We start from the raw sequence: 14006 nt of genomic DNA, 5'->3' as shown, positions 1-14006 counted from the left end.
CATGGAGGCAGGAAGTACCAAGCAGCTCTACCCGATGGACGAAGAAACAGAGTCAGAGAGGCCAGGTGAGCTGCTCTCGGCGGGCAGCCACCATGGGCTGAGATGAGATAGAATCCTGTGTCTAGCTGACCCAAGTAGCTCAAGGGAAAGTGCCAACCCCGGGCCATCCAAATGCCTGTTCTCTAAACACGGGTGCACACACATCAGTGCATCCTTAGAGGATGTGCCCGGTCACCCCTGACTCACTGTCACGGTTAGAAAGTTGACGGGGGGCGGGGTAGGCATAGCAACAGCCCCCAAAGGTGCCCACCTCCTAATCCCCACTGACCTCCACCTCCAAAAGAAAGGGCTAATCAAGTTTTGTTTTTTGTTTGTTTGTTTTGCTATTAACCTGCATAAGTCTTTGGAAACTCATTCATATAGTTGTTTCATCTAATCACTCTGAATTTCAATATGGCCTGTCCTATCTGCTAACGATCTTCTTTCCAAGTTTAAAATGAACAAATCAGTAAACACTGACATAAATTTTAAAATCCCATGCATATAAATATTAAAAAACTTGGGTACATGCACTAAAATGCCTATAGGATGATAGAAGAGAAATTACTTCACTCTTCTCTCTATATACTACTGAAATATTTTAGTGTGTACACGTACTTCCTTTATTTTTAATATTTTTAATTTTAATTAAGTAAATAAATATCCCAACACAATACAAGACTATTACAAATACATAGGAATACGAAAGCTTGACTAAATTTACATCCTCCTTTACATACCAGTTTAGTAACAAAGAAAAAGGAAATTCTTCTTCGGATGCTTTCCAACACAACTGCTAGGGAAAAGATTTTTTCATCCTTGCTTTTAAACAGCTGTTGTTTCACCCCTTAAAAACGTATTGAATTGCTCTGAAAAGATGTGAAGGGTCTGTGATACTGGGCTTCAAGGTGATACACTAATTACCCCAAAGCCTGTTCTTAACTTCAATCAATAAAGGATCTGAGGCTTCCCTGGTGGCGCAGTGGTTGACAGTCTGCCTGCCAATGCAGGGGACGCGGGTTCATGCCCCGGTCCGGGAGGATCCCACATGCCGCGGAGCGGCTGGGCCCGTGGGCCATGGCCGCCGAGCCTGCGCGTCCGGAGCCTGCGCTCCGCAACAGGAGAGGCCACAGCAGTGAGAGGTCCGCGTACAGCAAAAAAAAAAAAAAAAAAAAAAAAAAGAGAGAGAGAAAGGATCTGAAACTCCAGAACGGGAAGTGGCTTTCAGGACCGTAGAGGCAGTTCTGGCCTTGGCCAGCCTGGGTCCCCCTGCCGCGACCCCACACGACTGTGTTGGAGGGAAAGTTGAACCATGAATCTGAAATGATCAACAGTGACAAGTGTTCCCAGGGAAGCATGACTTAACAGCTGAATGGAAACATCTTCTAACCGTGCTTTCTTCTACAGCAGACCCCCCTCCAGGGAGTTAAGGAACCTACTTTGACTGTGCTGGTTGCCCCGCCTCCCATCTCCCACCCCTTGGGTCCAAGGTCCTAATCAAAACCTCACAAGTCCCCTTGGGCGTTGATTCCAACAGGATATGAGCCCTGCAGGGGGGCCTGCCTTTCTCACCTTACACTCCCTTATTCCGACTTTACCATTAAGTCAGCGTTAATTTAAAGCTGTTTTCTACCAGAACATATAAAATCCCCCGGGGTCCTACTGAGAAGAGAGCAGTTTAGAACTGGGGAGCCCACCGACCCTTCTCAACAGCAGCGGGGACAAACATTTCAGCGGTCATGTAGGACGACTCCCTCCCTTCCTAAAACAAGATGATGTAAATGACACTACTTCTGCTAGAGGGTCTGAGCTTCCATTCAAAAGAATCATCCTGTATTGCCAAATCAGAAAGGATTTCAGGGTCTTTTTTTTTTTTTTTCTTACAGCCGCACTACTACGCTGCACGTGGGATCCTAGCTCCCTGACCAGGGATCAAACCCGCACCCCCCTGTAGTCTTGGAGTCTTAACCGCTGGACCGCCAGGGAAGTCCCAATCTCAGGGTCTTGAGTCTCGCTGTCCTTAACAGCCAGAGCTGGGGTCTCAGGGGGCCTCGGGTCGGACTATCCGGAGGTCAGAAGAGCAGCAGAAAAAGAGACCTCGTAAGGTAAATGAATGAATAAATAAATGAGAGGCAAAAGCAAATGCTGGAAACCAAGAAAGGGCCAGAGCGGGGGACCTGGGCTCCACGAGTCAGCTGTGTGTGTCTGGTTTGGGTCAGGAAATTAAAAAAACAGAGCCTCCTACTCCACCCTTCCACCTCCAAAAAAAAAAAAAAGCCTATCTGAAGAATTCTTGTCAGAGCTGTCCATGAAAGGGCTTTTTCATCATTTGTTGGTCAGCAATGAACCACCTGTGACAAGCTTTAATAATCTTCCCTTTGTACCTGGGAATGTGTGCTTGGGAATTACGCCAGACAGGCTAAAGAGCCTTGAATTCCTGTCAAAAGCAGGATGCATATGAAATATAAGAACATGCATGAATCTGCTATCTGATTAAAGCGGTTCTTTGGGGGCATTCAATCCGATAAACACCCAGGCTTACAAAGAATGGCCAGTCTGCCTGAAGCCAGCCTTTCAAGTTATAAATATCCACAGACCTAGATATTCTTTACTTTATTACGAAGTAGGTTCCAAAATGTGCCACATGGTGGTTGCAGGTTTGAATGCCAACAGGGGCAGGGCCGGCCACCTAGGGCCAGGGTTTGGGGGAGAGGGCCAACTGCTGCCAGGTAGAAACTGGGCCCAGTCTTTCCAGATCTGATCTTTCTCAGGAGACGCTGATTTTTTTTTCTTTTTTTTTTTTTTGCAGTACGCGGGCCTCTCACTGCTGTGGCCTCTCCCGTTGCGGAGCACAGGCTCCGGACGCGCAGGCTCAGCAGCCATGGCTCACGGGCCCAGCCGCTTCATGGCACGTGGGATCTTCCCAGACCGGGGCACGAACCCGCGTCCCCTGCATCGGCAGGCGGACTCTCAACCACTGCGCCACCAGGGAAGCCTGATTGCTGTTTTTTTTTTAAACACAGCATGGAGCAAACAAAACACAGCCTGCTACTTTTAAGAATCAGTGGACAAGGTGGTAGAATACAAGGCCACTCCCTGATCCAAATTTCCTGATCCTATACTTGAAATTCAGCCTCTTATGACTTAACTCTGATTAAAAACAAGTATTTGAAAAGGAAGAATGGTATCATCTCCATAAAAATTTAGCCACTTAGAAACGACTATTTACTTAAGTCCGTTCTGGACCAATACCAATGTGATAGGGGACAGGACTTTTGCATGTATGGCCGCGGATGAGCTAATACCAAGGAAGGCTCATTTGACCGTTTTCTACAGTGCCCCCCAAATCCCACAGTCCTGCCTTACACAGGACCCCTATCTTCTGAGCAACCAAAATCTTATTTCAAAATTCTACCCCAGTGGTTAACACACAACATTGATGGAGGATTTTCTCCTTAAGCTCCTGACCGCTGTTCTTTGACCTCACCCCCAGGTCCAAGGGCCTGGCAACGTGATGGTGGAGCCCCACCAGCCTCCTAAATCTCTCTGGGTCAACGCTCCACGCTCCATCGTGCACACCTCTGAATGCTGGCATTGTCCGAGGCCTGGAGCTGAGGCTCAGATACGAGGCGGCATTCAGGGGACCGACAGGGATGTGGTTATGGCGGAAAAAAAAACCCCAAGGCTGCAAAGGGGCGGGAGATTGCCGGCCCCCCTCAAGGCCACGGGCTTACCTTTCCCCAACAGTTTTTATCCTCACTCTTTGCAACAGGGTTAAGAAAACGCAAAATGAGACAACTGGGACCTTCCATGCATGCTGAGAGATGTACAGAGAGACTGAATGAGCAAGGCTCTCCATCATGACATTATTTATGACAGCCACGAGTGGGGCACCACCTAAACGTTACACTTGGGAGACAGAGAAAATAATCTGTGGTGTATCTAAGCAGCAGAATATAGAGCAGCCACGAAGAATATTCTTACCATAGATAGTTACCGGAAAGGGATAATGTAAGGGAACAAATCAAGGTCACTGAACATACATCGTATATATACAGGAGAGAAATAGGTAGGAAAAACACCAAAACATATTTGGCTTTTTTTTCCTGTAATTTTTTTTCTTTTTCTATAACAAGCTAATGTTACTCTTATAATTAGTGGGGGGGGGGACTAAAAATAAAATCTGCTTCTAGATTAGCTGTACCTTCACTGTGTACCCCTTTTTCTTATATCACCCCTGTCTGCATTACTCCCAGCTTCTGACATTCTAATGGATGCAGGAATGCTCTCCATCTACAGACTCTGATGTCTGGAGGAGAGACCCACTCACTCTACACCCATCTCTCACGGCCACTTGCAAGGGGGCCATTTCAAGGTTACTGTGGACTAGAGGAGAAACACATCCTTTCTGGTTTTCCCTTCTAAGGGCCGGATCCTGAAGGGATGGACGGTGAAGGCAAGACACTCGGAAGGTAGGCTTCTGGGGTCTGGCAGAAGACGGTTATTATCACCAAGCTTGGAAGCTTATAAGATGAGAAAAGAGGGAATGGACACACACACAAAAGGTGCCACACTGAGTTTTGGAGATCCCAGACACAACACTGGCTCAGTGCAGGTGTCCCAAGGGGACCGGAGTAGGTAAAAAACTAACTGGACATTCTGTAACTTCACCCAGCATCCGCCCTGAGCTCCCCAAACCCAAGTGCTTCACTCTCTGCAGCACTTGTGAGTTGACAGAGCACTTTCAAGCCGTCATGCCCTGGGTAGGGACGTGGTCCTGTGGGGTTATGAGCCCCACCTCTGGACATGGGCTGCCGGTTCTAATCTCGCCAGCCGTGTGACCTTGGGAATATTCCTTAGCCAATCTATACCTCATTTGCGAACAGCACGATCACGGTAATTCTGGGTGGTAAGGGATGCCCATAAGGCAGTGCCTGGCACAGAGCAGGTAAACAACAGGTGACCCCTTCTTATCACTGGCCGCATCACCGCTACCCTCACTGCTCCCTCTCTTCTCTAAGGGCCAGGAGCTCCGTGTGATGTATCAGCCCCTCTTTACCTACGAGGAGGCTGAGTGCAGCTTAAAATCACACCGCTAATCAAGTCCGCCCTGGCAGTGACACACGACCCGCAGCTGCACTGCGGGGTAAGGAGGGGTAGTGTGCTGCCCCCATCTTTCAGAAAAATTAGTGGAAATGAAGGTCTTGAAATGCCATTGCGAGATGACAGAACACACAGCAACCCAACATTTTAGCAAAACTCAGCTGACGTCCCACACAGCGACACCACACACACAGACATGCTTTAGAAGGATGAGTAACAGAAATTTACAATTGTGCTCTTAAATTTTTTAAATAGGTTAATAATTAAAGGGTGAGGAAAATTCTAACATATGCAAAGAATTATCTCTGCAAAGGTACTCAGATATTGAGAACAGTGGGTAGCTCCGAGGCAGAGGTCAGGGGAGGGGCCCTGTGCAGAGACTGTGAGAAAGGAGGGGGCGGGGTGCCTCAGGGGAAGATGGAGATAGACTTCTCGCTCTGCGCAGTGAGCAGGGGTGGCCACACAGAACATTCTACACATTACCCAGAACTTGTAACTAAGGGCTCTGAAATCACTGAGTTACTCAAGGCACAGCCACATACAGCAGGCCACTTTCATTCACACACACACACACACACACACACACCCATGCACATCCACACGCCACACATGCTCAAACAGCAGCCGTGCACATATCACGTGCATATGTGTTCACACCCACACTCATGCACATATGTACGCGTGCCCACATGCACGCACACACACATGCACGCACACACAAACCATACAGGACCACAAAAACCATCTGGCTTTCTCAAGGATGTGACTTAACCCACTTCACCCTCCTTTCTTCCTTGTACTATAGTGTGATTCTGTACCAGAGAAACATACAACTGTAAATATATGCCCACATTTAGGAAAAATCTGGGTTAACTCTACACCCGAACATAAACAGTGGTTATCACTGCGTAGTGAGAATTACAGGTTATGTGTATCAACTTCTTTAGACAAATGAACGAGTCCCAGGGTGGATTCTATCGGCTCGGAGGAGAGCACTTCCTTGACCACTCACGCCAAGAAGGATACGTTAAAAGTCGTATCACAGTGACCCCCCCCCTTCACTGCACCCCACCTCCAACACTGCCAAATATCCTGCAAACGATGGGATGCTGTCAGGGCTGAAGCCTGCTCTCCCAAGCATCTTCGGACCACTTCTCTCCGGCCAGATTACATCTGTCTCATTTCCCCTGGGAGTTTACTGTACGGGGCGGGGGGTGGAGGGGGTGGGGGGGCAGTGCCCCCAAGGCTGTAATCAATAGCTGAATAAAGACACTTCAAGGTTTCCCAGGCGGAATGTGCACAGGAAACAAATTTAGGAAATCCTGCTTTCTGTTACAGGAAATGAATCCTAGGCCAACTGGTAGAAATTACTCCAGGAGCTCCAAAGTAAAGAGGATACTGGCTTCTGTATGTATTCCATCAATGGACCTTGCCCGCACCAGCCAGGTTCTATTGATATAGAATTTCAAAGGTAGGATTCTAGACCCAGCCACTCCTACGTGGAATCCCACAGGGATCGGGAAACGGTACAGCTTTTTGAAAGATTTCACTGGAACTAGATTTAACCTATTTTCTGTCAGAGAGTATATTTACATAAACAGATTTGTATTTTGAGGTACGCATCTTTTGAAGTAGTTTAAAAGGCTGGTGAGTAAAATATTAACAGTGGTTATACCTTCAGTTAGTAGGATTATGGTTTACTTTTTTTTCTTCTCTACATTTTCATATATTCTATCATAAACATGAAATGACTGTATAATTTAAAAAAAATAAAGCTGTGGGGAAAAGGAAACCAAGAAAGTAACACCGACCGACCTCTGTGAAGACACCAAAGACCAAAAGAAAATACCTTTTTTAAAAAAAAGCAAACTGCTATTCAGAATCTTAGAAAAACAAAACAAATCTGAATCCAAAGGCAATTAATGGACAGCAGAGATAAAGGGCTCTTCTCTTTAACAAAAAGGGGCTGAAAAGCACAAAGCATTCCATGGAAGATTTACCTTCATGGAAAAATCTTTGCACAGCCCTAAAACAAATATATCAAAGTTCAGTGGGAACCAGGGGTGTGGGACAGGCATTAAAGACCGTCACATATGCATGTCAATAGCCAATCGGAGCCCAGAGGCACAAGTGCTGATCGGATCACCAACATTTAATTTAAATTCTATGAAATACCCACAAGCTACTGGTCCCCAGTCCATAACTACCGAGAATCTGGTCCTTTGTCACCCAGACCATTCAATGGTATCCTCCTCCCATTTCCAAACGGAAAGGCAAGATCAAGCAGACTAAACGCTCCAGGGCACAAGTCTCAGCAGGCTCATCCATAGCCATCCTCCACCTCCCCCTTCTCTCTGCACACAACTCCCATCTCAGAATTTGGCCAAGGGTTACCATATTTTTCACCCCTAAAAAGCCTGGTTCAAATATCAATGGTCACGGATGAACTGGGCTTCACAGCTTGAGCTCTTCCACAAACACCAAGCAGATGAGGAGGAGTCATCTCCCAGGGGACACATTCCATTGCCCCAGAAAAGGAGGAGAAGAGACTGGGCAGGGAAAGACACACCTAAGTGTCCTGCCGTTTCTGATCTTTGGAAAAGATACTTACTGTGCCACCCTCCCCCACCCCCCCCCACCCTCCCCCCCGCCCGCACGATCACATCAACCACTGGTTCACGGATATTCTCAGATGAGCCCAGACCTCCAAAACACTTCACGTATCAAAGAAGCCCCTCCCTCCTTCTTAAAATGAACAAAAATCATCATCATCATCATCATAACTGGGAGTCCTTGCAACACTGGTGGAAGAGTAAAATGGTTAAAAAAATAATAATAATACCAGGAAGCACTCTGGTAATTTACGTCATGAGCCTTGAACATATTCATTCAGTTTGACCCACAGGACTTACTGGCCACATACTAAGGGCCTCACAACACCCTCCTGTGGGTCCCATGTCACAGACACACAGTGAGGATAAGGAACCCGCTCGGGCAACGGTCTCACTCCTGCCGCCCCAAGGGGTGTGAGCTGCTGCCTTGTTTAACGTAGACTCCACAGTGCCTGGCCCACGGGAGGCACTCAAAAATACCTGGTGAATTAACGAACCCCGTCACACCATTTCTAAAAATAGCAAGTGTAAGGCTACTCACTGCAAATGTTTATAAATACTGTTGCTCAAAAATAGAAATAACTGGGCTTCCCTGGTGGCGCAGTGGTTGAGAGTCCGCCTGCCGATGCAGGGGACGCGGGTTCGTGCCCCGGTCCGGGAAGATCCCACGTGCCGCGGAGCGGCTGGGCCCGTGAGCCATGGCCTCTGAGCCTGCGCGTCCGGAGCCTGTGCTCCGCAACGGGAGAGGCCACAGCAGTGAGAGGCCCGCGTACAGCAAAAAAAAAAAAAAGAAATAACCTAAATTCCAATAATAGGAGAACAGTTGAAGAAATTAGGGTCTATACCGCAGGCAGTGAATCTGAAAAACTGTGTTTTAATAATGTTCAAGAAAATTGAGAAACAGATATGATAAAATATTAGTGAAAAAAAACAAATATAGGCAAACCCATAACTATATTAAAATGCTCATTTTTTGAAGAAAAACATACATGAAAACCTAGTGGAGGGGCTATATATCAAATTAATAAAAATTAATATTTAGTGGTTTCTGAAAAAAGGTTTAGTAAAAGGATTAAGAGTTTGGGCTCTGAAAACAAACTCCCCGGGTTAAAGCCCTGACACTGTCACTTAGGGGACTGGTGGTGTAACGTAAGTCAGCCACAGAAAACGGCAAGTTTACCAGGAGGAAACCTGGGAGACCCCACCTTAGCCAAGAAACCTAAGTTAGCATCTCCGAGACCTAGACATGCCAACATCCTGCGTCTCCGGATACCCTGCACTGAGGACAGTGCCAGAAATGCATAAACTGAGTCAACATCATAAGAAAATGTCAGACAAATACAAACTGAGGGACACCCTACAAAACAGATAACCTGTATTCTTCAACAGAGTCAAGGCTGTGACGGTCAAGGAAAGCTGAGGAACTGTTCCAGGTTAAAAGAAACGCCAGATGGTCCAGTGGTTATGACTCCGAGCTTCCACCACAGGGGAACATGGGTTTGACCCCTGGTTGGGGAACTAAGATCCCACATGCTTCACGGCTTGGCCAAAAAGAAAAAATAAATTTAAAAAATAAAAATAAGAGACACCAGAGGCGGTACAACTGAATGTGGTGTGTACTCCTGGATTGGTTACTGATCTAGGGAAAATTTTTTTTTTTTTGTAAAAAAAAAAAAAAAAAAAAGTGAGTGGCACAGTTGATGCAATTTTAATAAGATCTGCAAGTTAGATAACAGTACTATATCAACGTTAATTTCCTGATTCTGATAAATGTCCTTGTTTTCTAGGGAGGTATTTAGGAAAGCATTCTTAGGAAATATTTAGGAATAAAAGGGGATCATGCCTGAAGCTTACTCTTCAAAGGTAAAGATAAAGCAAAAGCAGGAAAGGTTCACATTTGAAGAATCTGAGTAAAGTTTTTGGTAAAGGGGACTTCTTTGTGTTAATTTTACAACTTTTCCAAAAATCTGAAAGTATTTCAAAATTAAAGAGTCAAAAATAAAATCCAGGGAAGATATAAAAATGTAATGTACAGCACAGGGAATATAGCCAATATTTTATAATAACTCTATATGGAGTATAATCTCTAAAAATATCCAATCACTCTGTTGTACTCCTGGAACTAATCTTGTAAATCAACGATACTTCAATTAAAAAATAAGAGAAAAGAAAAGCCACTATACTTTGAACTCTTAAAAAAAAAAAACAACAGAAAACTAGGAACTTGAGGCTAAATATTTAATCTCTCTGTCCTTGACTTTTCTCTTCTGAAAATGGGGATAATCACAGTACCTCTTAGTTACTGGGAAGATTTAATGAATAACACACAGTACGTCAAATGGGACCTGATGTGTACCAAATACTCAAGGGAAGTTACCTATTGTTACCTTTTATGAGTGAAGTTGCAAATAACCCATTCCCTCCCCTCTTTATATTCTTCTGAAATTTCCAAATTTTTCACACTACAAAAAATTGCTTCCATAATCAGAATAAAAGTTTTTTTTTAAGGAAAGAAAAAAGAGAAGAAGGAAGACTGGAAAGACAAAAAAAAGGTTAACAGGCTGGTAAAACTACCAGGTCCTATGCTCTTGAACACAGAATTAAATGAATCCTTTCAGCTTTAGCAAGAGTTGATGCTTAGACACAAAAAACATGTGGCTTACTAGACTTCATCAAAATTTAACACTCCCACGTTTTTCAAAGGGCACCATCAAGAACATAAAAGATAGAATGGGAGAAAATATTTGGAAACCATGTATCTGATAGGAGGCTTTTATCTCAAATACATAAAGAACGCTTACAACTCAATAACAAAAAGACACATAGGGCTTCCCTGGTGGCGCAGTGGTTGAGAGTCCGCCTGCCGATGCAGGGGACACGGGTTCGTGCCCCGGTCCAGGAAGATCCCACGTGCCGCGGAGCGGCTGGGCCCGTGAGCCATGGCCGCTGAGCCTGCGTGTCTGGAGCCTGTGCTCCGCAACGGGAGAGGCCACAGCAGTGAGAGGCCCGCGTACCGCAAAAAAAAAAAAAAAAAAAAAAAAAAAAAAGACACATGACACAATTAAAAGTGGGCAGAGGACCTGGATAGACATTTCTCCAAGGAAGATACATAAAGCGGCCAATAAGCACATAAAAAGATGCTCACTGTTATCAACGTTATTAACCTTTCGCATCAGAAACACAAATCAAAATCACAATGAGACTTCACTTCACACGCACTGGATCGGCGAGAATCAAAAGGAGGGACGATACCCTCGTACCTTGCAGGTGGGAATTTAAAACGGTGCAGCCACTTTAGAAAACAGTGTGGCAGCTTCTCAAAAGGCGAAACACAAATTTAACGTGACCCAGCAATCCCTCTCCCATACGTACCCCAAGAGAAATGAACACATATGTCTGCGCAAAAACCTGGACACGTGTTCATAGCACAATAGCACCCCCCCCAGAGAAAATACACACACATATATATATATAATATACACACAAAATATATAAACAGTCCAAATGTTCATCAACCAAAGACTGGATAAACAAAACACAGTATTATCCATTCGATGGAATACTGTTCATCCATAAAAAGGCGTGAAGTATGGATACATGTTACTACATGGATGAATCTTGAAAATACATGCTAAGTGAACGAAGTGAGACGTGTGTGTATGTTTCCATTTGTATGAAATGGCCAGAATAGGCAAATCTACACAGATAGAAAGTGGGTCAGTGGTCGCCAGGGGCTGGAGGGGGGGAGGGTGGGAGTCTATGGGAATACAGGCACGGAGTGCTTCCTTTTGGGTTGACAAAAGTGTCACAAAAATCGATTCTAAAATCGACTGTGGAAATGGCTGCATAACTCCATGAACATACTATTTTTAAAAACCACTGACCCGTATGTATCTGTCACACGGGCGATTGTATGGTATGTGGATTATATCCTAATTAACCTGTTTTTTTTTTTTAAATGTGGTTTTATGGGACCTGTGCCCCTTACGCGCTGGCCGTCCGAACCACAAAACAAGATCTCTCGCTGCTTCCTAACTCAGGATGTGCCTCAAGTCCAGGGCTACTCCTTCTAGAGGAAGGTCAAGGGCTGCAGGCATCTGCCGGCCTGTTTCCCTAGCGGCCCAGCATCGTCCCGGATCCTGCTGGCCCGACAGGTGGCCCCACCGGCAGCGGGTGGGAAACGGGCAGGGCACCCCGCGTGCCCGGGGCTTACCTCGTCCGGGCTGGACGCCTGGTACACGCGGCAGGAGTCCTCGTACTGCTTCTCCGCCTCGGCCTGGTCGGTGACACCGTTGGACTCGTATACGGGGGTGACGTTGTGGCACAGCGCGATGGCCTTGACGGCTTCGTGCACGCGGCTGCTCATGGTCCTCCGCACTTTGGTGGTGAGCGCGGGGCCCTTCTGGGCGGGCGGGTCCTGGGATTGCTATGAGAAGAAGAAACCAACGAGGAAGATGACCAGAGACACGGAAGGACCTCGAGAGGGAAGAAGGAGGACACTGCGGAGTCGCTGCTTCTCTTTCAGCGGCTCTTGACACACGTCACTCTGGGGGTGTTTCCAGTAACACTGACATGAGGGCGTGTGAGTCTGGGATCCGGTCACGGGTGCTCAGCCAAAAACAAAAATGCAAAATAAATAGAGGAGAAAATGACAGTTCAGTGAATGTGGGTGACGCTACCTGGGAACATGTGAACGTGCCTTCCTTTGGGTGCTGCTGGGGGCCTCTGACCGAGTGGGGGCCCCATTACACTTCAAGTGATGCTGCTGCTTCAGACCAGGGCTTCCGGACCTCGGCACTGCTGATATTTGGGGGAGATAATTCTCCGTTGGGGCTGGCGGCAGGGGGAGAGTCCTGTGCATAGTGGGACGGCTAGCAGCTTCTCTGGCCTCCATCTACTAGATGCCAGAAGCAGCCCCCAGTTGCAACAGGAGAACAAAACTGTCTTCAGATGTTGCCAATTGCCCATGGAGACCAAAATCATGCCCGGTTTAGAACTGCTGTTTTAAATGTACATTCCTCTCAGTTTAAAGTTGAAGACAGGGGACCTCCCTGGTGGCGCAGTGGTTAAGAATCCGCCTGCCAATGCAGGGGACACGGGTTCGATCACAGGTCCAGGAAGATCCCACATGCCGCGGAGCAACCAAGCCCGTGCGCCACAACCACTGAAGCCCACGCGCCTAGAGCCCGTGCTCCGCAACAAGAGAAGCCACAGAAAGGAGAAGCTCACGCACCACAACAAAGAGTAGCCCCCGCCCGCCGCAACTAGAGAGAAAAGCCCGTGCGCAGCAACGAAGACCCAACACAGCCAAAAATAAATAAATTTTTTTTAAAAATGAAGACAACAGTATGGACGGGGACTCTAGGGGGTAACAAGCAACCAAGGGCAGGTCCGGGGATAATATCAGTAACAACCAGAAAGAAGTCTGGCTGGCTGAACACACTGCAAAATGGTACCTAGAAGTCCACTTAGGGTAGATTTTCAGGAGTAAACTTAAATGTGCTCAAGCTTTGCCTTCCACACTGGCCACGGACCCTAACTCTTGTCTAAGAAGCAGTTCTGTTGCTTACACAGCCCTCATCCATCCCTTCATTCATACCTTTCAACATACAGCTTGGCCTCCTAATGGGTTAAGCTGGGGAAAAGGTTTTGCGGAACATGGTAAAAACAGTACTGAAGGCTGAGAAATCTGAGCCTGATTCTCGGGTGGGTGTGAACAGCTGTGTGACCTTGAGCAAGTGCCATCTGCCCTCTGGGTCTCGGTTTCCTGCAAATGAGAGGAGTGGGCTAGGGGGTGGTTTTCAACCCACGTGCCGAGTAGAGAAATCCCGAGAAACCCACTCAGCACCATCAAACGTGGAGGACAAGCAACCCCATACCCATCTGTGTTACACACCGGGTACCATGAAGGCCTAGCTTTGAATAAAGGGGTTCTACTGCCTTAAAATACAATAAAAAATTAAGACCACTAGAAAGAGACAACTTGTCAACAGTCTATGAGTTAGTGTTCAATAGAAAACACTCAGGTGCCCTCCTCCCATGACCCACCTGATTAGCCTCTCTCTCCAACCTCCTTCCTGCCTCAGGGCCTTTGCACTTATGGGACCCACTTCCTAGAACACTGTCTCCCACATCTCTGCAGAGCCAGCTCACTCCACCTCATCATTCAGGTTTCCATTCAATGTTTCCTCCTCAAAGACACCTCCCCAAGCCCCGTAATCCATGCTGCCCGCTGTGCCCACCCCACTGGGA

The 14006-nt window shown here is 46.7% G+C and overlaps 1 protein-coding gene across 2 annotated transcripts in view; it reads right to left on the bottom strand.

Annotated features, from left to right (window-relative positions):
• ATP9A (ATPase phospholipid transporting 9A (putative)) overlaps positions 1-14006 on the bottom strand; it is a 132110-nt gene that overhangs the window by 40078 nt on the left and 78026 nt on the right. For both annotated transcript variants that reach the window (XM_059038930.2, XM_067013810.1), the window contains exon 14: positions 11968-12180. In XM_059038930.2, the coding sequence (XP_058894913.2) occupies positions 11968-12180 (213 nt within the window). The remainder of the gene's footprint in view (positions 1-11967; positions 12181-14006) is intronic.

This window comes from Kogia breviceps, chromosome 14, assembly GCF_026419965.1.
Source record: "Kogia breviceps isolate mKogBre1 chromosome 14, mKogBre1 haplotype 1, whole genome shotgun sequence".
Taxonomy (NCBI): domain Eukaryota; kingdom Metazoa; phylum Chordata; class Mammalia; order Artiodactyla; family Physeteridae; genus Kogia; species Kogia breviceps.
The sequence above is the reverse complement of the archived record's forward strand: the minus strand, read 5'-3'. Positions and strand labels throughout refer to the sequence as shown.